Source organism: Nylanderia fulva, unplaced genomic scaffold (genome assembly GCF_048542155.1).
Source record: "Nylanderia fulva isolate GAGA-0341 unplaced genomic scaffold, ASM4854215v1 Scaffold19, whole genome shotgun sequence".
NCBI lineage: Eukaryota > Metazoa > Arthropoda > Insecta > Hymenoptera > Formicidae > Nylanderia > Nylanderia fulva.
Genome location: NW_028190161.1, coordinates 1,381,332 through 1,408,436, shown reverse-complemented (window position 1 = coordinate 1,408,436; position 27,105 = coordinate 1,381,332). Strand labels below are relative to the sequence as shown.

The window sequence follows — 27,105 nt, the reverse complement described above, 5'->3', positions numbered from 1 at the left end:
TTACATTGCTATAATAAAACGGAATATAACAGGTAATATAACGTGTACGTTACATGTAACATCTATGTTAGTTGTAATTTCCCACTCATAGATGTAACATTTTAATATAACATATATTACATTGTAGTTATATTGTAATTATATACCAAAAAACACATTGATGTATTGATAAGTCAGTGCTATCTTGGGATATAATGACAATATAACTACAATGTAATATATGTAATATTAAAAATGTTACATCTATAAGTGGGAAATTACAACTAACATATACGTTACATGTAACATGCTTGAGTATATAACATTTATATATTGTGTTTGCTGGAATATATATATATATATATATTCGCAATTTTTACAGCATTATAAAAAATCCTTTCACTTGCTGATAATATTCATATGTCACATAGGGACGTATCTTCCAATATTTATGCAAGCATTTTCAATTTTAAAATTCTGTCATTATGTAAGCAATCTGCTGAAATATGTCTATCTGGGGGATGATAAAACTGTTGCTTTATCTGCTCGCGAATACATCAAAAACTAGATTAATAAATCACAGGTTAGATAATTAATTTTTAACTAAAAATAAATCACAGGTTAAATAATTATTTTTTAACTAAAAATAAATTAGATTGTTTTTTTACAACGAAAAAATTGTTTTATATATAGGATTTATGTTATGAAATACCAATGATGAGATAAGTTTGTTCGAAAAAACGCTGATAAATATATACGCTTAAAGCGCTAAAAGGATGATTCTTGAACGCACCTCATGCATGTATAATACTTTTTACGTATAATACGTATATTATACATGTCATATAGAAAATTGCTCTAACAATCGAATTACCCAACACATGGCGCTAATTTGCGAATATATTCACTGTATAACAATACTTTGTAATATTTTTTATCCCAATCGAGTTTTAATTTTATTTATTTTTTATTTCTGCTTTATAAAAGGCGAAATTAATTAATATTTCTATTTCAAAATTCGAGTGATATGGAGATTCACATACAAATCGATCGTAATCGATTAATCGATATCATAAAATTGTTCTAGCGATTTTTTTTTTTTTTACGGGTGGCCAATCTGTCAATGTTGCTTGCAATAAAAGACGTCGAACTACTTCAATTCATTCCTTGGCGCCATTAAGTAATGTTGGAACACGTATCGCATTCCTTTTGCGGAAAAAACAGAGAGAAAACAGGGAAATATTTGATCGATACAATTAGATTCACACGCAAATAAAAGTGAATTTGGACCTTGTTTAATGTATGTATACAAGGAAAGTGTACTAGATTAGAATACTATATAAATAACTCGCTTAAATTGCATATGAAAAAAAGATTAACCGTCGCAAATTGCATAGCTATATATCGTACTTTTTCTATCTTTTAGAGACATATATTTCACAGATGGATTCGTTAATTTGCAATAAATGCTTCGTTCCAATACATAGAGGACAGCAGCCGTTCAATATTACACAATGCGGCCACATTTTTTGTCAAAATTGTATACAAGGTAAATTATAAAATCATACGTATAGAAACAGGGGAGAAAGAGACAGTTAATTAAATATTCATACAATGAATTTTTTATTACAGTCCAAGATCGATGCTCACAATGCCAATATGTTAGTCCAGCATATTTAGCATTAGATGAACCAATGATGCCTAAGACGATCTCGTTTTTGGCGCCTCTCGAGAATTACACCGACATTTGGGAACTGCTTTCAAACGCGAATACATTACGAAGCAATCAAATGAAAATAACAATGCAACGCTTTCGCGAACTTGTAAATATAAAATTCTAAATTAATTTTATTTTATACATATTTCTATTTATATTGTATATATATTTTTTATATATTTATATATATTATTAATATTTTTTGTATACTCTTTAAGGACGAAAAATACGAGAAACTGAAAAAGCTGTACTTGCAAGATCAACATACTTATAAAATATTAACTCAGAAGTATGCGAAAGTCCAGAAAGAGATAGAACAAACTAAAAAAAATATAGAACAAACACGTAATGCGCTAGCTAACAAGATGAAAACGCCGACAATTTCTAATAATGCTAGTTCTATGCAGTCATCGGCAAGCTCAATAAGGTACATAAATTACAAAAACACATATTAGATTTAATTAGGTTATATTTATTCATAAATTTCAACATTTGTTATTATTATATATACATGTATTTATTTATAATTACAAATGACTCTTATATTTTTTATTGAATATATAAGAATAATGTGATATTTTTTATTATTGCGTTTTTTCTTTAACGCATTTTTATTTCATTGTCTACAGATATAATCCAGAATCATTGAATTTTCTGAAATTCTCTAATGTAACACCTATATCCGAGTCTACACGGTCAATCGATTCAATAATGAATAAACAATATCGAACAGATAGTTTTACCACATCTCGCAATCCAAGTTCTGCCCAATCTCATCTTTTTACATCAGATACAGGTTTCAATTACATTTCTAAAAAATAAATTATTTTGTATATTTATATAATCTAGAGATTTCACTATATTACATTACTTAAATAAGTTATATAATCTTTATTATATTACTTTAAGTTACATAACCCTCATAGAAATTTGTCACTAATAAGTCTAATTAATCACTTATTTCGAGTACTTAAAAATTATTGTATATCAATAATTTAAGTACTCGAAATAAGTGATTAATTGGGCTTACTATAATGATAAATTTCTATAAGGGAAGTTATTAATTATAAGCTTTATTAATTCTCGTTTTGGATATTATAAGTATCTAAAAGAATTAATGAGTTTATATAATTAAAAAAATAGTGATATCTACATATATCTATAAATAAGAATAATATAATAAATTTTTATTTTAAAAAAGATTCTGTTGTAACATAAAATGTGTTACATTTTATAGGATGAAATGTGTTACATTCATATACATATAATTTACTATATTAATATATATATTATATGCTATTTATATATATATATATATATATATATATATATATATATATATTAATTATATTTTATATATATTAAATTGTTTTCTCATAACGAAAGGTATTAAACATCTATTTTTGATTAAATTTTCTGCTTTTTGAATAAAATTTCCGCGCGCATGCGACGCATTTTGTTCCAATTATAGTAAATTACTGGATGGCGCATTTACAACTAGAAATTTTAATCATCGCGCGTGTGTTGCAGCCAATTGTGTTTCGCCCTTGAGACGACGCACACTCTCGGCGCCACTTGTTTACATTCGTCAAATACCGCGGAGCGCTCGCGCGCGCGCGGCGCGAAACGCGGTAGGAGTGGGGATAAACAGGGTGGTCGGGAGAATCTGGGGGAATCCGGCGGCAGTGCGTGGTACGTTGTCGTCCCGGTCGGAGTCGTTCGTTGTTTTTCGCGATATGTAAAACAGTGTACGGTTGTGTATAATTCAAATACGGTGCTCGTTGAATTTTCGTGTGTCACGTCGCGATCGAAGAGAGGTGCAGTTCGTCGAGTTGCAAGGTTGTCGTACTACATTAGACGTAGACTCTGTGTCCGCGAAAACAGTGGCGTTACTCCTCTCAAGAGAGAGATTTATTGCGCGTCTCGTCCCACCTCGCCTCAGTTCGGCCTGATCTCGCTCGGTCTCGTCTTGTCATTTTTGTCCTTCGCGCGAGAGTGCATGTTATCTTAGACCGACAACGGATTCTGTGCGTCTCGCGCGATCGCGAGTAGAATGTTGGATCGCGACACGGCGATACATCTCGTCGCCGGAGGGTGAGTATTATTTTCGATCAAGCGCGCGCGCGGCCCGGCTTTTCTGCGTCGCGGCCTTGACTCGCTTTTAGGGCTGCTACGCGGTTCCCTCCTTTACGAATCCTCCTCGATTTACGCAATCCCGATCGCACCGAGTGTCTTATTTATTATAAGGTTAGCTCTCGCCTCATTCTGGCCCGGCTCGGTTAAGATTCTACAGAGATTGCCTTTAATCAGGAGCATACTCGATGTGCAAATACGTGATAAGATACCTATTGACCTTTCTTTTATCTATCATTTTTTAATCAATTTTTGATTAATTGATAATTAATCGATTTCTTCCTCGAGAAAAATTTCTAGGGAGTGATATGTGTTTGAGTACAGCTTGATTAAAAAGTCAAGGATCGTGTGCGATTGAAAAAGAATTTTCAGGTGTAGGATAAACATACTTTTGAATCAGTTGTTACATGAATAAAGCACGTGTCTATTATATTTGTTTGAAAGAACATTGAATTAGCATCGTCATCGCTTTTTTTTTGTTTATAAATATGTATTGTGTATGGAAAGCATTTTACATGCTATAATGATTATATAAATATTTTTTAAATTTATATGTATAGATATTAGATGTAGATTAAAATTATTGCATCAATGCTCTCTCTCAAAAGTACTTTCTAAGTGAAAAGCAATATATATTTATATACCTATAAATAAAATTATTAAACAAAATGAGATCGTATAAATAAGAGAAACGAAGAAACCACAATTTTTTATTATTTTCCAAAAAAATTGATCAGCATAATTCAGCACGATTTTGAACCCTTATTTATTTAATTTTGAGAGTATATTTCAATTTAAGAAATAAATTTGGTGAGAATTATATATAAAAATATTTAATGTCAAATATTGAAAATTTGCAGCAAAGATATTTTATACAATAAAGATACTTTCTTCTATTTTTATAAAAAATAAATTCTAAATTAATTTAAAAAAATCATATACATGAGAGATTAGAACTGCCATTTATGAAAATTGAATTTAATTAATTCAGTTATTAGAATCGTAAATAAATTGAATATATATAAAATAAATTTTTAATTCCTAGATCATTTGCAATTAAAATCCGAATAACTTGAAAGGCCTACATTTGAGACGGAAAATAATTTCTCCATATCCTCGAGATCTAACAAGTGTAATGCAAATGTGCATCTTTCATAAGATAGCGTGAAAACGAGATAAATTGATGTTATCTCGAGGGCATGTATTTTATGACATATCACTGCGATAAAATCAAATCTTCTTTTTTATTTACAATGTTATAAAAACGTCTAATTTATTTTTTTTTATATCAAAAATAAATTATAAAATAACATTTCTATATAAACGTTTTGAAATTCTTCCATCTTTATCGTAACCGTAGAATAAACAATTCAGTTATATATTACAGAGATAATACAAAAATATACACATGATTATAGCTTCAGGTATTAATGTTTGATTCTTGTCAAATGATTAAATATTGCGCACATAGATGGTCGTAACTAATAACGAAATTATCAGACAATTATTTCTAGCTTGATAAAAAATATCTTTGTTTTTTAACATAGTCTTAAATATGACGTAGTATCGTATGTGTCACTGAAACCAACTGTAATGCGCAAAAAGGAATGCACTCAGCAATTTTTATAAAATGAGGCATTTTGAGATTAACAATTTTTTATAGAAGTTTTTATTTTCTTAGCGAGATTGTAGCATCTGTTAATTTTTCTATATCTAATCTTTATCAATGGCATACATTTATCTTCTCTATTTTTTGTATGATAATTACGATACTGCAATGTACATGATAAAAAATGCATGTGTGAAGGAAATCTGAAGCTGCATTGGACTAATAACCTTAACTGGTTTAATAATTTTTGTAGTTTATATTCGTGATATAAATAGATAAAACCGGTTTTCGTTGAAATCGTTTATACATATATGCATATAATCCTAATCACTAATAAAATTGTAGGTAACAAAACTTCTCTGTGTTTATATATAATAAGTGTAGTTTTATTGCAGAGAGACATTGAGTCAATTAAAATATAATTAATGATAATTTATGAATGAATTATGGAATTTTTACATTGAGAAGAATTTAGTTTTGCGATACAAACTGAAATAAATTTAAAACCGAGCTCAAAATAATATTGTTATCATATAAATCATATACGATCAATTAAGATGAAAAAAGGATTTAATGTCTTTATTCAAATGGTTACGTAATTTACTTACAAAATAATAGGCTAACATATTGAAGCTAAACAATCTTGATTAATTTATTTTAGTTAATTATTTTTCTCTTTTTTTTACGTCATACCGTATGTATCAATATTAGATTTGAATTTGATTTGCATTTATAATTAATAGTAGGTCAATATACTATATATATTGTGCAAATATAGGTATTTGTTTATGTTTGCGCTCATACATATTTCGTAAACAATAACATTAAATCGCTTGGTATAATCGGCCTTACCAATGCTGAAACACAAGATTGTTATTTACAAAATCACGTGTCAACTCACTCGGAAGGAAATTTGACGCAGTTATATAAACGTATATCAACTCATCGTCAGTCGGCGTTTGCACCTGGTTGCGCGCGCATACATATATACGCACACACATCACATTTCTGCATGATAAGTCCTCGTGTCTAAGGAGTGTTCCAAAAAATTCATGATTTGAATTTTTTTTTGATTAGATTTCAAATAATCTAAAGGATTTCTTTTCTATGTATACATATGATAAAATCGAGTAAGATTGCATCATGATGTGTAATTTTGCTGCAGTTAGAAAATATCATAGAATAAGATATATACAATTAAAGAGGATTATTATATATTATATGGAATTATATATAATATACAGGATTTATATATATATGTATATATATAATGTCTGAAAAAATAATCGATAAATGAAACTTGTGAATTATCTTTTGGAACATTCAAAAACTTGATGCAAAAAGTTGTATTTATATACAATATATTGATGCAATTTTAACGGATATATACTAGTACACACATTTTTCAAAATTATTCCTTTATATTATATCTTCAAAATTAAAAAAATCAAGTTTACGATAAAGAAAATCTACGATTATCATTAATTTTTAATTTAACTTAAATTGCTAAAATTTCAGCAATTAAAACTTTAATTAGGATTAGTTATAAGATTAGTAAAGGGAAGGAATTTCGTTTGTTTTTTATTATCTCTTTGAAATTTAATTATAATTTTCAAATTCGATTTTTTATTTTTTATAATTTAAGAATTAAAGAGAATTATTTATATGTTTCAACGTAGAAACATCTATATATTAAGATTTTGTGATATAATATCTGATATCTCTATTTTAAAAGATTGCACCATACATATTAGTAGAGCACCCTTTATGTTGCATTCGTATTACGAGATATCGATTTCACGATATCGAATCTGGTATTTTCCTTCCTTTTATTCAAAAGTAGATCGTTGAAAGGTCAAATAAGTAAATTATATATGAGACTAACATTTGTGTCGTTTGATTGAGATAACGAAGGACTAAATGATTTGCGTGTTCTAGTCCAAATTCTACGTGTTGGTAAATTTTGTTTCAAAACTTTATAAATCTACAAAATTCGTTTTAAATATATATATATATATATATATATATATATATATATATATATTAATATCAATAATTAACTGTCACAAACTATTTTTAAATTCATAACATTTGATATAAATTGATTAGTTAGTAATTACAATTAAGGGCAAAGAATTTAGGTCTTCATTGATTAAATTAATAGATTAACAATAAGCCTTTATTTGTCTTTATTCATCGTTTAGTATAATAATTTTGTAGTTTCATTAAAGGAATAAACGATTATGATATTGATTGAGGAAGATTAATTAACGATTGTTAAATAAACTAAATATCAACTTATTATTTTATTATATCCGATTGTAGGCTGGAAACGCAGAATGATGTATTTATCACAAAAATAATTTTTTTGTCAATTTTAATTGCTATGTTTCTGACGTTATTCTCATTCATTTCAACTTGTGTACGAAAATTCTTGAACACAGCTTGTTTTACGCAGAACGATGCAAATTGTATACTTGATAATAATTGAGCACAAGAACGTAAATGCATATAACTGCTTTTCAGTGCGGAAAGATATACAAATTAACGATGCGCAATGTGTAAATCAGACGCTAATTTACGGCTACTCCTCTGGACTTGATAATAGATACGATAACATGCATAACGACTTTAAGGGCAAATTAGGCTAATTAAACACTATCGAATCAAGCATGTTTTTTTCCATTAAATTACATTCAAGTTTGTACATTTAATCTGTTTAGAAGACTTTAAATTTACGTGGACACACACACAACAGAAGGCAATTTGTCGTATTTTCTTTTACAATTAGCCTCATTGTGTGCTTTGAGAAATTTCAAATTAACGTTTGCTTAACAAAAAACTACATGAAACATCATTGCAAATGAAAAATTTTTGATGTTGAGTATTTTGTTTGAAATTAAAATTTTATTAAAGTCATGAATATATAAGTACCTATCAAATAAAGTTTTATTATCTACTTATATTTTGAAATATAAATATTTTTAGCTCTCTCACCTATTTAAATATATATTTTTAATATAAAATGTGTTAATATATTTTTAAAGTTTAATAAAATTTTTGGATATTTAATTTCTTATAATTTTTTTAATGTTACCAGTTTATCCAATTTACCTTTATTCTGTAAATTTAATATATATTGAAAAATATTAAAAATTTAACACTAATTTTTATTGAACACGAATCTCGATAAACAACACTGTTTAACACGTTGCAATGAATAGTGAACGTCAATTCCTCGGTCGATTCACTAATATCGCTAATGCATAAAATACTTTGTGCTCCGATACATAATGATTCTTATAGATCTAATTGAAAAAATAAGTAAAGTCGTGTCAATGAGAAATGCAAAAGAATTTGCGTCGAATAAATATTGATATTCATTTTCTCTCATTAGAATTATTATGCGATATTCCTCATATTTTTACCGTTATCTGTACAATATTACATAATTTTTATCTTTTACAATATTTCTTAATATGATAAAATAAAGATAAGATAATGAGAAATTGAAATCTTGCAAGTAATTTGTAATAAATTGTAACGAACATTTTGTTTTCCCTAATATATTGATTAGTTCTGCTATGTAAAGGTTCTTTAATATATTAAACTAATTTTAAATGTTATAAATTATAATTAATAATACTTAATTATCATTTTTAAATCATAAAACTTGATTGCATAAATACAGTCGTAATTTGTGATATACTTTTTTAATTTTTTTGAAAAAATAATTATGCATTTTATAAATTTTTTTCAAAACTAACAAAATTATTAAACTGTAACATAATTATATACATATATATTTATAAAGAGAGAGTTTATTATTTATACCGTACATAAATGTGTAACAGTAAAAAAAATGAAATAACTGAACGCAACATCAAATACGGGAGATCATCATAATAAACAAAAACATACTCGAGTAGATATGAAATATTGATTGATTATCGTAATCGTAAATACATAACAACATTGCTGAGATCGTCAATCTCACATGAATCTTTCCTTTCACATTTCAGAGTGGCTGGTACGGCAGGAGCGATTGTGACTTGTCCACTTGAAGTAGTGAAGACTCGATTGCAGTCGTCGTCTTCCGGTTTTCATCCGCCGCCAGTAAGCAAAGAATTCACATCCGGCCATCCCACATGCAAGGGCTCGCCGACACCTGAACAACGCAGGAGGCTATGCACTGGATACCCCAGGTAAAAAAGAAATGTAAATGTATATTATCATTACATATGTAATCGTAATTGTAACGCGCACGCGCGTTTTTAGAAAATTATCTTGTCTCGAATCAAATCTAGAAATTTTGTATCGCGTGTCGAGATTAAATGAACACTACGTATGCAAATGCAACTGTGTATTCTGAAATTCAGCTTTCTCTCTCTCTCTTTCATATTCAGATATTCCAGCCACTTCGTGGCCCTCTCGCATTTCGGCGTCTCGACCTCGCCTCCGAATTCTTCCCGACACGCGCCGGGCATCTATCAGTGCTTAAGGTATATTATCAAGAATGAGGGAGCACGAGGATTATTCAAAGGTCTCGGTCCTAATCTCATCGGTGTGGCACCGTCCAGAGCTATCTATTTCTGTGCATACTCCAAGAGCAAAGTCGCATTCAACGCGATTCTACCTCCCGACACACCGATCGTTCATGTTTTCTCCGCGTCCTGTGCTGGTAAGATTACGCTTTTATATTAATATTAAAACCGAATACTTCGTTTCTTATCACATTCAAATCCTCGTGTACATATCTGAGATTGAGTTTTACATCTCTACATATATATGTATACGAACAATCGGTCTTAATAATCGATTCATTCCTGAATAATATAATATCGTACTCGTCTCTTTCGTGTTCTATATTGATAAGATAATACTTCAATATATTTATCATATTGGAGCACATTGACTTATTAAGGTTCTGGGTTTTTTGCAATTGTATTTTTAAAACATTGACTCGACTCGTATTTTCTTATCTTTACATAAATGTGAATTTGAATTAAATGGGGACAAACGGAAATCAACTGGACAAACATATTATTTTTTAATTGATTTTTTTTTAAGCGTGTTTTAATGTATTTTATGTTAATTTTATTAAATTTTAATTGTAATATTTTTATACTAAAATAATATATTTGAGAACAATTTAAATTTCTTCAGTTACTAATCGTTCGTTTATACATGCATTTCATTTATTTATTTGAAATTTATCTTTAAGTTAACTTAATTTCATTTATTACAAAATTTCGAATTATTGACCTCGTGAAAAATTGGTAACTACTATTTCAAAATAATGAATTGATGCAAAATTATTTTACTGCTTGACAATTTTATTGTTAAGTACACTTTTGTAAGTTCTTATTACAAATTTTTGCACAGAAACATTTTATTTATTGATTTTGAAAATCTTTGTTTTATTATTTATTTGAAAATTCTATAATTCTTTTATACATCGACCTACATTTTTTGTGGATGCAAATATAGATTCAATATGTATAAGCGAAAATTGATTTTAATCACTTCTATTTTTCTCTTTTTCTCTCTTATTTACATTTTAATTATTCACATACTTCTTGCGTTGTGTTCTGACGGAAAATAGTTGGAATGTTCTGAAATGTCTAATTTTTTTTGTACATATTTTACATTTTTTAAAAAATAATCCTACAAAATGATATATCGTCTATCAATTAATTATCATTGATAATTTTACAATATAATAAGTATAAAGTATAAAAATATTGAACATAAATAATATATAAATTTATTAATCGACCATTATATGCGCCAATAATTTATATAGTACGATTATTACATCATGATCGTTAAAACGCGGTATTACATATTAATATGTCATTTATTTAAATCAGCTCGTGTTATTGCTTGCGAAACATCTCGTTGTGTATACATAACTGCTTAAAATTATACTACGGCGCATATTATAAGTACCACTACTCTATATCCCTCGTAGCTATTTTCCATTGATCAATTGCTATTTTCGTATCGTTCAGCGGGTGATAAACTATTTTTTCAAGTAATCGCGACGCAATAACCGTAAGATAAGAGAGGATAATTATAATAAAACAATCTCTAGAACAAATATAGCTATCTCATGAATAGCTTTTTATATTAAATTGTAATATATTTTTTTCCTATCATGCGCAGATTTTGAGAAATTTAGTCTTTTATTTTGAATGACAAAAATATATCATACATGAATATAATTACACTTTACGAAAATATTGTTTGTTTCTCGACGCTATTAATATCTCGATTGAAAGAAATGTTAAAATGGGAAATTTCTTGATTAAAATCTTTTAAATCAAATTTAATGTTAAAAACAAAAGTTTGTTATCCTGAAAGTTTAATTTACAAAAAATTAGGCTATTTTGAAAATTAAAAAGAAATTAATCTGAAAATTAATGAATGTATTCTTAAAATATTTTTTCTGAATTTAGAATATTCTTCAAAGTAAGGATCAACGTAGATTTTGATTTATTTAGTCTTATCATGTATATTGCATTCGCTGTTATCTCATTACAAAATAACAAATAAAAAAAATAGAAAAATCTGCAAATATATATATGATAGTATTGCGTGTTGCGTTGTCGTATTATATTTCTCAGCAAATCCCATCATCGCGATAGATGCACGATTATCTAACGTTCCAATGAAAAATATTTTGCACGTCATTCACGCATTTATCTTTAATGAATTTATCGAAGTACGTACATTTCTTGTTGCGTTCTCTGACGCACATCTCGAACTCCTTTGATGTCGATAACCTTCGAGAACATAGATATATTTGTGGACACAATTACTCTTAATGTATCAATCTTTATTTATTCATTGAATTTTCTAGTAAATATTTGACAAACACTCGAACACGATTCTTTTTACTTAAATAATAGAGTATATATATAACAGTAAAGAATATTCTTTCTACTTAATAAATCGTTAGCAATATAATGAATCGTCAGTTTTTGTTAATGGAAATTTTTGAAAAATTTATTAAAGATATTAAATTTTTAAAACTCAGTCAATCATGTATTATGTATTGAATATAAAACTAAAGTAATATTATTAAAATAAATAGTATTTAAATATAATGATATAAATTATGAATACAATAAAGAGTTAAAATGCTTGAAAGCTAAGCATTTTAAAAATCGAAAAATTAATAATAAAACAATTTTTAATTTTAATCACAGCTTAATAATAAAGAAATCATATAATATACAAGTGGTATTAGATTAACAAGTGTTCGATAGATAATCGGAATAATTAATGTTGCACAATGAAGTATTATCATATACACAGATAAGTAAAGCAAGAATGTTCTAAATATATTTTTGTTATCCGTATACACAAGCTTCTGTGATAGTCTCACAAGCTGGAAAATACGCGCATTGAATTCTAATAGTGTTCTTAAGATAAAAGATCCAATTAACCCATTATTTGAACAAAATGTTTTTAGTCTAGTGATTATAATGTTTAAATAGACTTATTGTTATCTCCTGGCTCTAGTAATTCCGCTTTTGTAGCGGCGAACTGTTGAGGGAACATGAGTTTGAATAAAAAAGGCAAAAATTGGTCACGTAGCGAATCGACTTGAAAATTCTACGTACCTCTTTTACGTACCTTATCGTATCTCATTTACCTCGTTTTACTTCGAGATTCTCGCTCGAAATAGCCGCGTCCCACGAAGGGTAATGTTGCATAACACAGCAATAGACTTTACAATGTGCACTTTGTACATCCCTAGTTTTGTAATTATAACTCATTGATATTATCGTATTTTTGCGAAAGGCACTTTTTTATGCACGTAGAAATTTATGCGTGCTTATTTAGGACACTCGGTATATTGTGGCCAATAAAGCGAACTATATAAGAAGTTATTCTTGCAGAATATTGCACTTTGACCGGACAAGAATGACGCTCGTTATAGATCTGTTCGCAGGGGAGCCATGCGGTCAACGCGTGTGTCTCTCGCGATTATTTATCAATTGTATCGCTTTTACGTAAGCAGAGATTATTCAAGAATTTTTTTCAACCGTAGATTCTTGACTCGTTGAGATTTAACCTTAGTAAAACATTGATTTTACGCTATCTTGTGTCGCAATTCTTCGATACTTAATATCAAGCCATTAGTTTTTATATTTATAAAAGATTATTTATTATATTTTTGTCACATAAATACAATTTCGAAAACATATTTAAGAAAGAGAGAGAGAGAGAGAGAGAAAGAAAAATATTTAACTCAAGATAATTAAAAATCACTTTGATTCTTATTGAAATGAAATAAAAATAATATGACAGTTTTTAAAAGTTGTCAAATTTTATGTCAAATACATTTTAAAAGTTGCTAAATTAAATGATAAAAGTTATAACTTTCTTACTCGGTGAATGTATAACGAGAATGTAATTTAAAAATTTTTGTAATACAGCTTATTAATATCTTAATAATTTTAAAATACATAAAATTCAACTTAGATAAAAAATAATCTAATTTTCTTATTAATAGGAATTAATATCTGTATATACTCATATATGAATTACTTGTAATAATTCCATAAATAAAAAAAAAATAAATTTTACTTTATTTTTTACATGTTACTTTCAATGGCAATAAATGATGACCGTGTTGTGAAGTCAACTATCGAATAACATTTTCGCACCAATAAATACGCATTCTGTTAAAAAAAAAAAAAAAAATGCAACAAAAGTGCGTCATTCTAGTAATGGATTTATTAAAAACGCCTCAAATGTAAAAAAATATGAAAAAAATAAAGAAACAAAAAATTTATTGTATATTTTTGATTAAATAGGTTTGTCAAGTTCAATAAAAAAAGTAATAACAACTTCAATATTCTTCAATATTGTTATTTTTTTTATTTCTGTTCGCATTTGATCGAACATTGATTGATAATTACCTATGACAAAATAGTCATCCTAGAAGAATCTAATCTCTAGCACAATTACTTCATTGACGATTGAATGTCATTTGTATATCATTCACATCTCGCATCTGTGCGAAGCAATATAGATTTGCCTTGGCTGTGAATATAATCCTATATTACACACATGTACGTGATATTTATAAAGACAAATACATAAAGCAGCATATAAAATCATGCGAGTATATGTCTTCAGATCAATTTTAATCGGTCCAGGACTACTAATAATTCAGTCAGTGTTTGTCTTTGATAGCTCATGTAACGTAGCTCTCCTACAAACAGTTTTCTTCAATAGGCTTAAATTAGTCTGAAAATAGATCGAGATAAAATCGGATCATATTAAATTGGTGCGTTTCACAGATAGTAATAGAGAGCTATAAAAAAGGACGCAATATAATTTATTAAAATGTATAACTTTTTAAAAACGTACAATTATGAAAATATTAGGATATTTTTTATTTTAGAAAATATTATGCTATTACTGAAAAAATGCAAATATATTATAAATACTTTTAATCTATAATTTTTATCCATTTAATATTGTTGATTATCGTTCTAATAATATTGAAAATTTTTATTTATATCTTATAGAATACATAATCAAGTTCTTACAAAAGATATCACGTGTCATTAATAATTAAATCACTAATAATTAAATTTCATTATTCATTTAAAATTTGAATAGATATGCTTATATCAATATTTAGCTTTTTATATATATTACACTTTTTCAAATAATTTAATTAATTTTTTTATTAAATTAAACTTGATATATTTAATCGAAAATATACAATACATCTCTGTCTTACATTCTTTCTTTATTCTTAAAGTCATTGCTAGAATGACGCATTTTTGCTGAATTTTTTAACAAAATGCGCATTTATCGGCGCCAAGATGTTATTTAATCTGTTGATTTCGACACTGTCATCGTCGTTCATTGGATTCCTGTTTAGCGATTAAAATTTGAATGCTTATACGTGATACCCATTATGATATAACATTTAACCGGAAATCAACGTAAACAAACGATAAAGATTGCCTCAAACGATCACATTTGCATTTAATTTCTACAAAGCAGATCGTACAGAGTAATATATTTTTTTTACATTGCCAGCGATTTTAATTACAACCATTACCTTAATTATATGTATATGAATCAAATTCATAAAAACAGTTAAAGATATCTAATTTTGAAGATTTATAACTTTGAATAATTTTAAATAAAAATATTTAATTTTAATTAATTTCTTTCAAACAAATTTATCACATTATTTATTTTCAGTTCATTCACAAAAATATATTTCTGTAAAATATCAATTAAAACATATACATATATGTATGTACAAGTTGTATATTTCTCTGTAAATGAAACACTGTGTATAAGAATGACATAATTTACAAAATTTATTTTTAATTTAATATAGGTACGATTAATCTCGCATTTAAAGAGAGAATTATTATACGCATAATATCGATCTTCTACGCCCTTGAGTTTTTTTTTTTTTTTTTGTGAATTTAGGAAGTCACGCCCACAGATGTATTCAAGACGTTCTTCCTTCTTTCTCTTCCCTTTTTTCTCGTCTCTGTCTTTCCCTTCCCTCTCGCTCGCCTCTTTCCGTCTGTCGCGCCGCTTCGCCGACGAACGAGAGAGTGCCTCTCCGACAGCGTGTTGGTATTTTTAGCCATCCTCACCACGTAATTCAATGCCCGGCCTTCCACACGCTTTGCGGTCGAACGTAAAGCGACAATAGCTCTATCGGCGAAGACTCGTGCACCGCAACGGTGCAACCGGAATTGCATCACGATTGACGATAATGCACGATCAGTAATAGAGATCGGCTCTCGTGCATGTTTTTTCGGCGCGTTGTTTTTTCGCAGCGAGAATTATTCGATTATGATTGTAAATAGCACCGTGGAAACTCGATACGTCGCATACCGAGGACATCGCATTTTTTTACACACTTTCCTCTTACAATTTTTTTATTGTTTTTTTAGATAGCGCGTAAACAAACCGATAAAATATATCTTAAATTCCAAAAATTCCAACAGTTAATATCTAAGAACCCAATTTGTTTATAAAATTTATAAACAAATTGGGTATAAAGTTGTAAACAGCAGTCTAATGCTCTCGAATATCTATAAAGTAAATTATTAAAAAATAATTAAATATACACGAAGAAAATTTTTTGTTAAAATTTACTTCGAAAATCATGGTAATCGTGGGATATTATGGAAAAATTTTAATAATTAGTAAAAAATATTAATAATCTATCACAATAAGATATAAAATATTAATTAGAGAAACTTTTATAAAATTCGTTCCAATAACATTGTTCCATCACGGTATCATGATTTTCAGAATAAATTTTAAGAGAAAATTTTCTCCGTGTATTATTTTAAAATGAAGTCTAATAATTGCGAGAGGATTAATATATATATATATATAATAATTACAATTTATTTTTCTTTTAAATATTAACAATTGTTTATGTTACATGTAAACTCGAATGCACTTGAATTCTCATATTAATATAAGATATTATAATATCACGAAACATTTATTATATTATTGAAGAAATTAAAGTTTGTGTGATTAATAATCATGTTTTCTTGACAATCATGAATTGATTTTTTTTTAATTATATAATTGATTATTAAAGATGCAAAACATATATAAATATTTAAACATAATCATTAAAAAAAATTATAAAACATATTTCTCTACAACGTTTTTTTTCAATGCAATTTTATTACGTAGTATGATTTTTCCTTTTTTATTGTTTTGTTTTTATTATTTATAATTTTACTGTTTTAAATATTATAGATTATATCGTATTCACGTATTTGTATGAGATATGTAGCATGAAATTGCAATAGAATATTTTATATTTGTGAAATAATCGGTTTATTTTTAAATGCGTCAGTAAATCAGTATTCGAGTGAGAAATGTAACATGAAATTGAATATAATTGTATACTTGTGAAATAGTCGCATTTACTTTGAATGAAATGCACGCCAACAAATTTGCGATCCAATTTTCCGGATAAAAAAATTTTTTTCCAGCTTTTCTGTAACAAACATTTTTAATAACTTTTTTCAAGCTTTTTCTAACAATCGCTTGTAAATTATTTCTCTGCGAAATTGGTATCTCAGAATATTTTTATACGAGAGAGATTGCGTAATCAACGATGATATCAATTTTCTACGTTCTCTCGATTTTGATTTCTTGATTTTTTCAACACAAAATTAAATTTTGAATTTCATTGAACGTAACTTCAGATAGCATAAAAGAAGTAAGTAAAATGTAAACAAGTCATCACATGCACAGAATGAAGTGCATGTTATACGATGCGTACATAGTATTCTTGATTACGTAACTTATTGTCAGACAAGTTTCATGAATTATCCACATGTCTTCGGTGCTGCAGCACAAACAGTGCGATGCCCTGATAATCTTCCACAAAATCGGGTTAATGAAAACAGCATATCTTCTATACAATATGACTTCTTATGCAATATAAGCAACAAAGCTCGCTACGCGTATGAAAAGTAATTAAAAAATTATTCTTTTATATACAAGTAACCAAGGAAAGAGATATTAACAATAAAGAAAGATCAATTGTAATTTTTCAATTATATAAAAAAATGATTAGAATTCTATAAGAATATATACATACATACTAAAGTTTCCAATGCTAATTAAATTTTGTAAATGCTAAATTTTATTTTAATTTTTTTATTGCATATTATATTTTTAAAGAATGAATTTTTTTTTTGAGGAGGGTATTATTAAAGAGAAATTTTTTATGATGAAACTTAAAAATATACTGCATTCTTTCAAGAAGTACTTTCTCTCACATTATTATCAAAGAAGTTTGAGAGAGAGAGAGAGAGAGAAAGAGGGCAAAATAATATAAAAAATAATATTGTAGTAAAATTGTAAGAAGAGAGAGAAAGAGACTTTTCAGTTCGATATTTTAGTAGTAGGATTTAAATTTATTTTGTGTGAAAATTAAATAAGCTAAAAAAGCGTAACATATAATATATATAAATTATATTTAAATCTTTCTCACATAGTATTATTGTTACGGACAAAATTAATTTAAAAGAAATGATTTTAACCATATAAATTTTTTTTTTATAAGCATTTGGAAAATTGTATTTTCTCAAAAATATTCACGTTTAAATATTCTCAAAAAATTATATAAATCTCATAAACACATGTCGATTTTCTCAATATACACTCGTAGAAAACGTCAAGAATTAATATTTTGTTTTTTATATATTTTATATTTATGTATATTAAATAAGATTTAATTTTTGTAATAATAAATTGCTATTCTAATTAATCTAATTGAATTAATGATCTATTGGGAAAATAAGGCATAGTGATCCATTCGCATTACAAAGCATCCTGCGGATTCAATAAACGGTCATTCACTTTGCAGGTTTCACCGCGTGTACATTGACAAATCCGATTTGGTTTGTAAAAACCAGACTACAGCTGGACCACCGATCACAAAAAGTCACAGCAATAGAATGCATGCGGAGGATATATCAAACATCGGTAAGACAATAGATCTTTATTTTTTGTTTCGCGATTAAAAGTCTGAAAAATTCGATAAAACGTATCGTATCGCATACCGATTATCCCGTATATATTATATAATTTTTATATTCATGCATTCCTTAACTCTTAAATATACTATTGTTCTTTGATCTTTCTCTATTATCTAAACATCTTGCAACTCAGAATAAATTTTACTGCAAAAAGAAAGCGGTGCGAAAAAGGAAAATTTCTTTTATAATTTATAATGCTTAAGAAATAAAAAAAAAATAAGTTACATAATATAAAAATAGCTATTTAAAAAAACTAGAGAGAGGGTGGAGGATTTTAATTAAAAGCAAAATAAAATGTCAGTTATCTAAATGATAACTATATAGGCATATTTAATCTCAATGTAGCATAGCACAGTTTCATATAAAATATGAAAATTTTAAGTATATTGATATAAGATGATAGTTTAAAAAATAATTAAAGAAAGTTAAATGTTATACAAATACACACACATTACTTTTTTAATAATTAACATTTAACAGGAAGATTAAATTTTGGATTTGTTTGATTTTTGACTTTTTTTAAAGACATCCTACATCTGTTACTTGAATTTTTCTAGAACCAATTATCTTCCTTCCTTTTCCACATTTTCTTTCTTTAGTAAAAAGTGGTACAACTTCTCAGCATCGATCGGTTTCGCGAGGTCATTCTGGAATTACGTCGCATAACTCGATGAAATAATTGTATATATAATACACGATAAAAGAAATTAAAATAAATATTAAGCGATATAGAGAAGTGCACGAAATTAGCAATGATGTTGCAAGGATGTCGTTAGATAGATATTTAACGAATGTTAGTTGCAGCCAAGATTATTTTCTTGATCGTCGCGAGTGTCGCGACGATGCAGGTACATATGTATATATAATGATGTTTGTTCGAACGAAGTAACTTTGTCGAATATAGAACTGATGTAATCAGTTTTCAATACATCAAATGTATTGAAAGTTTCTTAGGATTGAAGAAATCAGTATATAGCTTCAAATTTGCGAGGTGCACTTCTGAATGAAAACTAAAATTATTACTTAATATTGATATAATCTTGGATATTTTCTAAATTCTAGATTATTTGATCTATTGTTTTATGTAGATCTCGAACTTATTTTATTTAGTGCCAAATATATAAACATTGAATATTTAATTAATATAGCAAATATATTCTATGTAAAAAAGTTATTACGAAATAAAGAAATGATATTTAACTAATCCCTGGAGAGGAAGATTAAGCTATATAAAAACAATTTCTAATTTAACACACATATGATAAAGTAAATATATTTATTGTTTCTCGTAGAAAAAGAAATGAAATAATAAAAAATTTTGTCTTGACGTAAAATATTTTAACATATAAACAAATATTTGCTTGCCAGTTAAGCATCGTGTGTTAATTCGAGATTGTTTATTTGGAATGAGTGACTGCACAGTACATACATACGTGTACTGAAATCACACTCGGCATCTCGGAATTGAGCCAGTTTTAAAACTAGCGCCATGATCTACGAATAGGTACATCTGTGTAAAAATATCTTAAAAAATATGTTAAGTAACACACGCTCGTGTAGTCAATAGATCTCCACATTTCCTATTTCATTTCATCATCTTCGTACATTATTGTGTCGACTTCACGTGTAAAATTAAAGTTGATACATTAATCGAAGTAAAAGGATTAAAAATGGACTACACGAAATTAAAAATTAAAATTTAAAAATATATAAATTTATCAAACATGTAAACATGTAAATTAATTTAAATCATTGTAGTGCACACATGAATAAATCGCACATTTCACGATTCTAAATTGGGACATGATAAGATTATAATTAACTTATTTTGTATTATATTAGCTTATTGGTTAATTGATAGATATTACATTCGAAATTTCGTTGTTTTATCTATCATTAATTATCATGAAGTTCAATATCAACATCGATCTGTTTTCAGCAAAAATATGAGCAGCATCTCAAATATTTTTAACTTTCTTATCACCCAGATATGAATGCTCGATTTAATGCTATATTGAACACGCAGGTATCACATGTTCGCTTTTTTGGGAAAAGTTCAAGTTTAACATTACTGATAAAACGTGTCATTTTGATCGTATCATTATTATTCCATTGCTCGAAGATACCATGTAAGAAAATTGTGAATCTTACCATGATTTTTTTTACTAGTAAATGCATAGTCATCTTTGTACAATTATCCTATTTACATAATATATATCTAATTCTTATAAATTATTAATATTAATTAATCATATTAAATGAACTATATGCTATATGTATAAAATATTTAAAAATTTGTACTTGAACAATTTTGTTAGTTTAATTATTTAGTATCTAAATTAATTTTTTTTAAATATAGAACAAGAGCAGAGTTATTATAAACTATTAATTTATTAATTGTAATTTATTAATTCATTGTTATTGCACAAATTTGAAAACTTATAAAATATTTATTTGACGATTACACATGTTGATGCAATTTTGAAAAAAATTAGATACAATAGGACTTTATAAATATATATACATAATATGTTTTGGTTGTGTTTCTCAGGGTATTCTTGGATTCTATAAAGGTATCGTGGCGTCCTACGTAAGCATAAGTGAGACTGTGATACACTTTGTGATATATGAAGCGGTGAAAGCATGGCTAGCCACGCACAGATCACGAGCTTCGCAAGCAGACGATAGAAAGACGTTCCGTGACTTCATCGAATTTATGGCAGCGGGATCGTTTTCGAAAACGATAGCGTCATGCGTTGCCTATCCTCACGGTAAGAATAATTTATTTATAACTATCAATATACTAGTCCGCATGAATTAATTAAATTTGTTTAACTTTCCGTTTTGTGTATTTACTAATTTTATTTACCGATCCAATATGCTGATATCACTATTCGAACAGCAACTTTAGTAGAAGCTCATTTCAATTAACATTTAATAATTTTTTATTTTATATAAATGAAGAGAATTCTTATCTGTTGATTATTTGAAATTATACGTGGAATAAGTTTGAAAAAAAAGTGATGCATTTATCTGTGCTATTATCACCTTTCAGAATTATTAACGATTAATATCTTAATGCAGATAAGTCGCAAAGCAAAGCTGGAGAAGCTTTGATTTCATTGAGAAGAATAATATATAATTTCTTTTTCTACATCAATGCCTTGCAGAGAAAATATTCCGAGTTCTAAAGATAACACGAGCTATCTGTGCACGCAACGCGTGCCAAACACTCGATATGCAATTACGCTTTGCATACGAATTTGTTCGTGACATTTCGACATTTTGTTTGCATAAAATAATGCTCATCCACATCTATCATGCTTCATTCGTGTTTCGGAATGATATTGCAAATTAGTATAATTATTATACACAGATTTACATACCTTTTCCAGCAAAATATATTCAGAGAAGAGACCATTTGGATCGTTGCATTATACAATAGGACATCAATTTTATTATTATTTACATTATTTGCGTTTTGAATGTACTTTTATTATTCGTACAACAAAACCATATTGTGTTGTCACAGAATTCTGATATAAGAATCTGTTTCCGTTATACATTGTATTGTAATTATGTAAATTTTAATTTAAAAAATTGAGGAGGATTATATAAAAATTACTCTGATCTAAAGATAAAATTTTAAATTAGCATTATACAATAATTAATAAATATAATAGTTACATAATTAATATATTAATATAGTAACATAATAAATAATAATTATAAGTAAATTTTTACGGATTTAAATGTTAGATACGTACAATTAAAAATGGATATAAAATCTCGTATCTTTTTCAGAGGTCGCAAGGACACGATTACGAGAGGAAGGTACCAAGTATCGGACATTTTGGCAAACTCTGAGCACCGTATGGACGGAGGAGGGTACGAGAGGTCTCTATCGCGGCCTTGGTACCCAGCTGATTCGGCAGATTCCAAATACTGCCATCATAATGGCAACGTACGAGGCGGTAGTTTATGTGCTGACCCGACATTTCCGGCCCGTTACGGTGACGACGTCCAGTACCGACGCGGCATCGGAATTCTACAATGAGGCTAAAACGAAAAGAGAGCTGGCCTAGGATTTGCTTACGGCCCCTGAGTAAAGGGCCGTCCCACCAATCGTTTCCCTTCTGCGAGTAGGCGAATATCGCGCATATATTCGGAGTACCATCCTAAAATCTAATCGTACATCTAGACGCAACAAGGGAGCAGCTAGACGTTGGAGAAACATGCTCGATGTCATAATCCTGGGGTACTCAAAAAGGTACCGGCGCATTGATTGCACTCTGTGCTCTGAAAAGTATAGCAAAAAGTAGTCCTTCCTCCTTTCAGGTAACACACGTACGTACCCGAACATGGACCCAGTGTATCTTGCAGGAAATGAAAGAGAGGCATGAAGTTAGAGAAAGCAGATATTGTTTCATAATGTCGTGTAGACATTAGGAAGCTGAGACTTTGCTTCTTGCGAACTCATGGATGCATATGAATGCGGAAAAAAAAGGCTTGTGCTCGGATTTATTCGAAATAAGGTTATTTTTTGCTATAAAAGTCGAACTCCAGAGTCTGAATTTATAATGTGTGATGTTAATAGTCACTGTAAATTTTAAGTCTCTGTGACGAGTTTTGCTTATTCTCTATTTCACAATTTATAGATTTATTTTCATCCCGTATTATCCCTTCACATTTTTTTGTTTATAACTTATAAAATTAGAAATGAAAAAGGTGATGCAAAACTGCAGAACACTTGTTATTATGCAGCTCAATAGGAGTAACGAATATAATCGCAGTTTCTGATTTTACGAATTATGCTAGACGTGTTCAAGTCACTTTAAATGTTTGATCTTTATGTTTTCATTAGAAACGAATTATCTTACCTAGTTCTGATCTTGCAAATAATAGACTTCACTTCTTGAAAGCTTCGACATACTTCCACTTTAGAGCTTTAGTAAGATTTGTATTGCGCGTTTATAACATTGTGATAAGTATTTCAATATTGAATTCTATGTATATTTTTGATTAGATTTTACTAATTGTTTTTGTTCTATGTTTTACTTTTTGAACAATGTTATATCAGATAATGATTAACAAAAATATAAAAAATTATATAAATTATTATAATTTATATACTGCAAGAAACCAAAAATAATACCTACATTTAAAAATTATTTCCGAAATATATGATCTGTATATGTACTTTATATTATAATGATCACACAATTAATAATAAATAGATTATTAAGTTCAAAAATTAAATGTGTGTGTGTGTGTGAAAATTGTATTTACAAGAAGTATTCAACAGATGTTGAATGTTGTTATATGAAAATTAATAATTTCTTCGGTTTATATTTGCTGTACAACAACATTAATTATATGAAATTATTATGTGAAGAAATCTTATGTCTCTAAATTTTATTTCGCTGCAAAAATCTGAAAACTCAAATCTTTTCAATAATGCTTTAACAACTTTGCAATTACTCATAACAGAAGTATATAATTGTGTATACACATACACATAACACACGCACGCATACAGGCAGAGAAAGAGAGATAGGAGAGCTTAAATAATTATGTTTTAGATTTCTCTGAAATAAAATAATTCTATACACTTTTTAAAACAACTTCATAAATTATTGATATAATTTCATTTTATGTAGTAACACATTTTGTTTGGTACATATTTTCTTTATATTACAATTTTACTACATTTTTTCATATACTTTAATAATTCAATTTTATCAAATTTTTATCTTGTGGTTTTCCTTGCTGATTATTTCGCTAGTATGCGATAAGACGAAATTATATCTTAATAAAGCAACGTATATTTTGTCAAATTTGCTCGTAGACAAAAGCAACAATATTAATGTTAGAATAATTATCAGAGAGTTAGCGTATGTTATATATAGGCTGTTCTATTTTATTTATGTAGAAAGCGACGTTATGTACATATTGAATTATAGGCCGTAGATGTACGTTTATGAGCATTCATATATTAAATTAGTTAGTTATATAACATCGTATGTTACATGATCTTTAAAAAGAGCTAAAAAAGTATTACAAGAACATGAAATAGATATATTTAGCGTACATCTCTTACAGATCTGTTATCAGATAAATGAAACAATTTTTATATTTGTCACAATTCATTTTTTGAACTATCCTGAGGTATATGCGATTAGTTTTAAAATAAGGTACTAAGAAAAAACGGATTTGTTAACTTTAAGAAAAATTATTGGGTAGGAGGTATAAAAATGAAACGTCAATTTTTCCATTTTATTTGGAGCAAGTACTGTAAAAATACTAAAAGACAATTTCTCTTAATTCACTCAGTTTATTTTTACTAGGAATTTTTTCTATTTTTTTTCTTGTTGAAACATAATAAAATAATTAATTTTATTTTAGAGATTTTAAATTTTAATCTCTAAAATGTTTAAACAATTTTCAATAGTAAACTTAATATTATAATAATATCATATTTCCAAATGCGTGCTATTATATTTTTATTAATTATCAATATATGATATTGTTTCTGCACACAATGACTAATTCTCTAAGATTAAAATATAAAATTAACATTTTATATCATTTTATAATATTTTAGAGTTAAACTCGATATATGTTCTGCGCACACAGTTGCATAGTGTTAAAAAATTTATACTATATATTATTTTCTGAAACTGTATACTTATGCTTACACTCGATCAATCGATACTTTGTTTATATCAATGTTGATAAAGACTCAAAAATTATGTTCTAAATTATGATAATTAATGCGTATAATTCACTAATTATTTAGGAAAATCTTTCTCTATACGTAAAGAAAAAAGCTGTGATTTTATTTTACCTATTATCAGTGGAGCTTGGCGCTTAGCAATTAAACAACATGATAAATTATGCAATGTTTATAGAGTTTATATGTGCTGTTCTATAAATCGCATAAATAGAGAAAGATGGCAAACAAAAATTAAATTTTTACTTTTGTTTGATATTAATTTGAGAAATTTTAGTGAAAATATAATTATATGATAAACTTAATATGATTATAAAAAAAGCTGATGACAAATGAGTTGTCTCATTCAATAATTAATTGTATGATTAATTTGAATTATTTAAGAAAAATATGCGACTTCTAGAACGACTCATGTGATTGATATATTAACTGTTAATATCTTGTTGAGATTTCATTATACTGTTGTTAATTGTAAATGTGCAAGGAATGCAAATACTAAGTGCCAGGTTATTAGTCATTATATAAGAATATCATCCATCTCTTAAAAGGATTATAAAATAATAGAATCAGATGCCAAGTTGTAAAGTGTGTACAGATACTAGATAGAGAGTCATTATTGGAATTAAACGACGAATTTTTCTAACGAAGTTTGAGACAAGAGACGACAAAAATGTAAAGAGAAATGAGGGAGATAAAGAGAGAAAGCGAGAGAAAGTTTCGTGTATTCACGAGAAGCGAGCGTTTCGTTAAAGACTGATGTTGTACAATTACTTAGCATAGTGCGAGAAAATTATTGTGTATATAAATATATATATACAGGGTCCTGTATAACTGGGGTAACACCTTTTTGAAAATAATTAAAAATGATCAAAGTTTCTGGAAATTATATGTAAAAATGTATATTAAGCTCTTCCATCTTTATTTTCTAAATTTGTAAAATTTTTTATTATTATTAATTCATATTTTGGTGAAATAAATTCAATAATTCAATATAAAAATTATTCAAATTTAATGAAGAGAAAGGATCATTAATTTTCCAAAATTTTGCAAAATTGAAATTTTCAGTAACTAAGCCTCACATGAAAGCATTTCATTTTATGATGTCAACTTTTAAATCTAAATTTAATACCCTTGCTCGATTGTATAATAACAATTACAGGGTACTCTGTATATGAATATTATCTTATGATACCTTGTAAGGCACAGCTGTATAATGTACGAATAAATAAAATCTATGTGTATATAAATATCTGAATAAAAGTAAAGCATAATGTTATGTGGTCTTAGCTTACTATGATATATGGAATACATTTTTCTAAAATAAGAATATGGAATGCAAAAGCTTTATTTGATT

At 27.6% G+C, this 27,105-nt stretch overlaps 2 protein-coding genes across 3 annotated transcripts; both read left to right on the top strand.

Annotated features, from left to right (window-relative positions):
* Positions 1–1,095: 1,095 nt before the first annotated feature.
* Positions 1,096–9,519, top strand: LOC146723513 (uncharacterized). 2 transcript variants are annotated; one of them, XM_085481692.1, is made up of 6 exons: positions 1,096–1,279; positions 1,423–1,528; positions 1,612–1,802; positions 1,915–2,123; positions 2,326–2,492; positions 9,461–9,519. In XM_085481692.1, exons 2-6 carry the CDS (start codon positions 1,423–1,425, stop codon positions 9,487–9,489), a joined length of 702 nt encoding a protein of 233 aa, XP_085337818.1. In that variant the 5' UTR covers positions 1,096–1,279; the 3' UTR covers positions 9,490–9,519. The 2 variants fall into 2 exon arrangements, with proteins under 2 accessions (XP_085337818.1, XP_085337817.1); XM_085481691.1 differs by having other exon boundaries at positions 1,097–1,279; positions 1,406–1,528.
* On the top strand, positions 3,364–27,027 carry Rim2 (replication in mitochondria 2). The gene is made up of 6 exons (XM_029309108.2): positions 3,364–3,790; positions 9,461–9,643; positions 9,845–10,119; positions 18,847–18,965; positions 21,570–21,789; positions 22,823–27,027. The coding sequence occupies exons 1-6, from the start codon at positions 3,750–3,752 to the stop codon at positions 23,101–23,103; spliced, it is 1,119 nt and encodes a 372-aa protein (XP_029164941.2). The 5' UTR covers positions 3,364–3,749; the 3' UTR covers positions 23,104–27,027.
* The last annotated feature ends 78 nt before the right edge of the window (positions 27,028–27,105 follow it).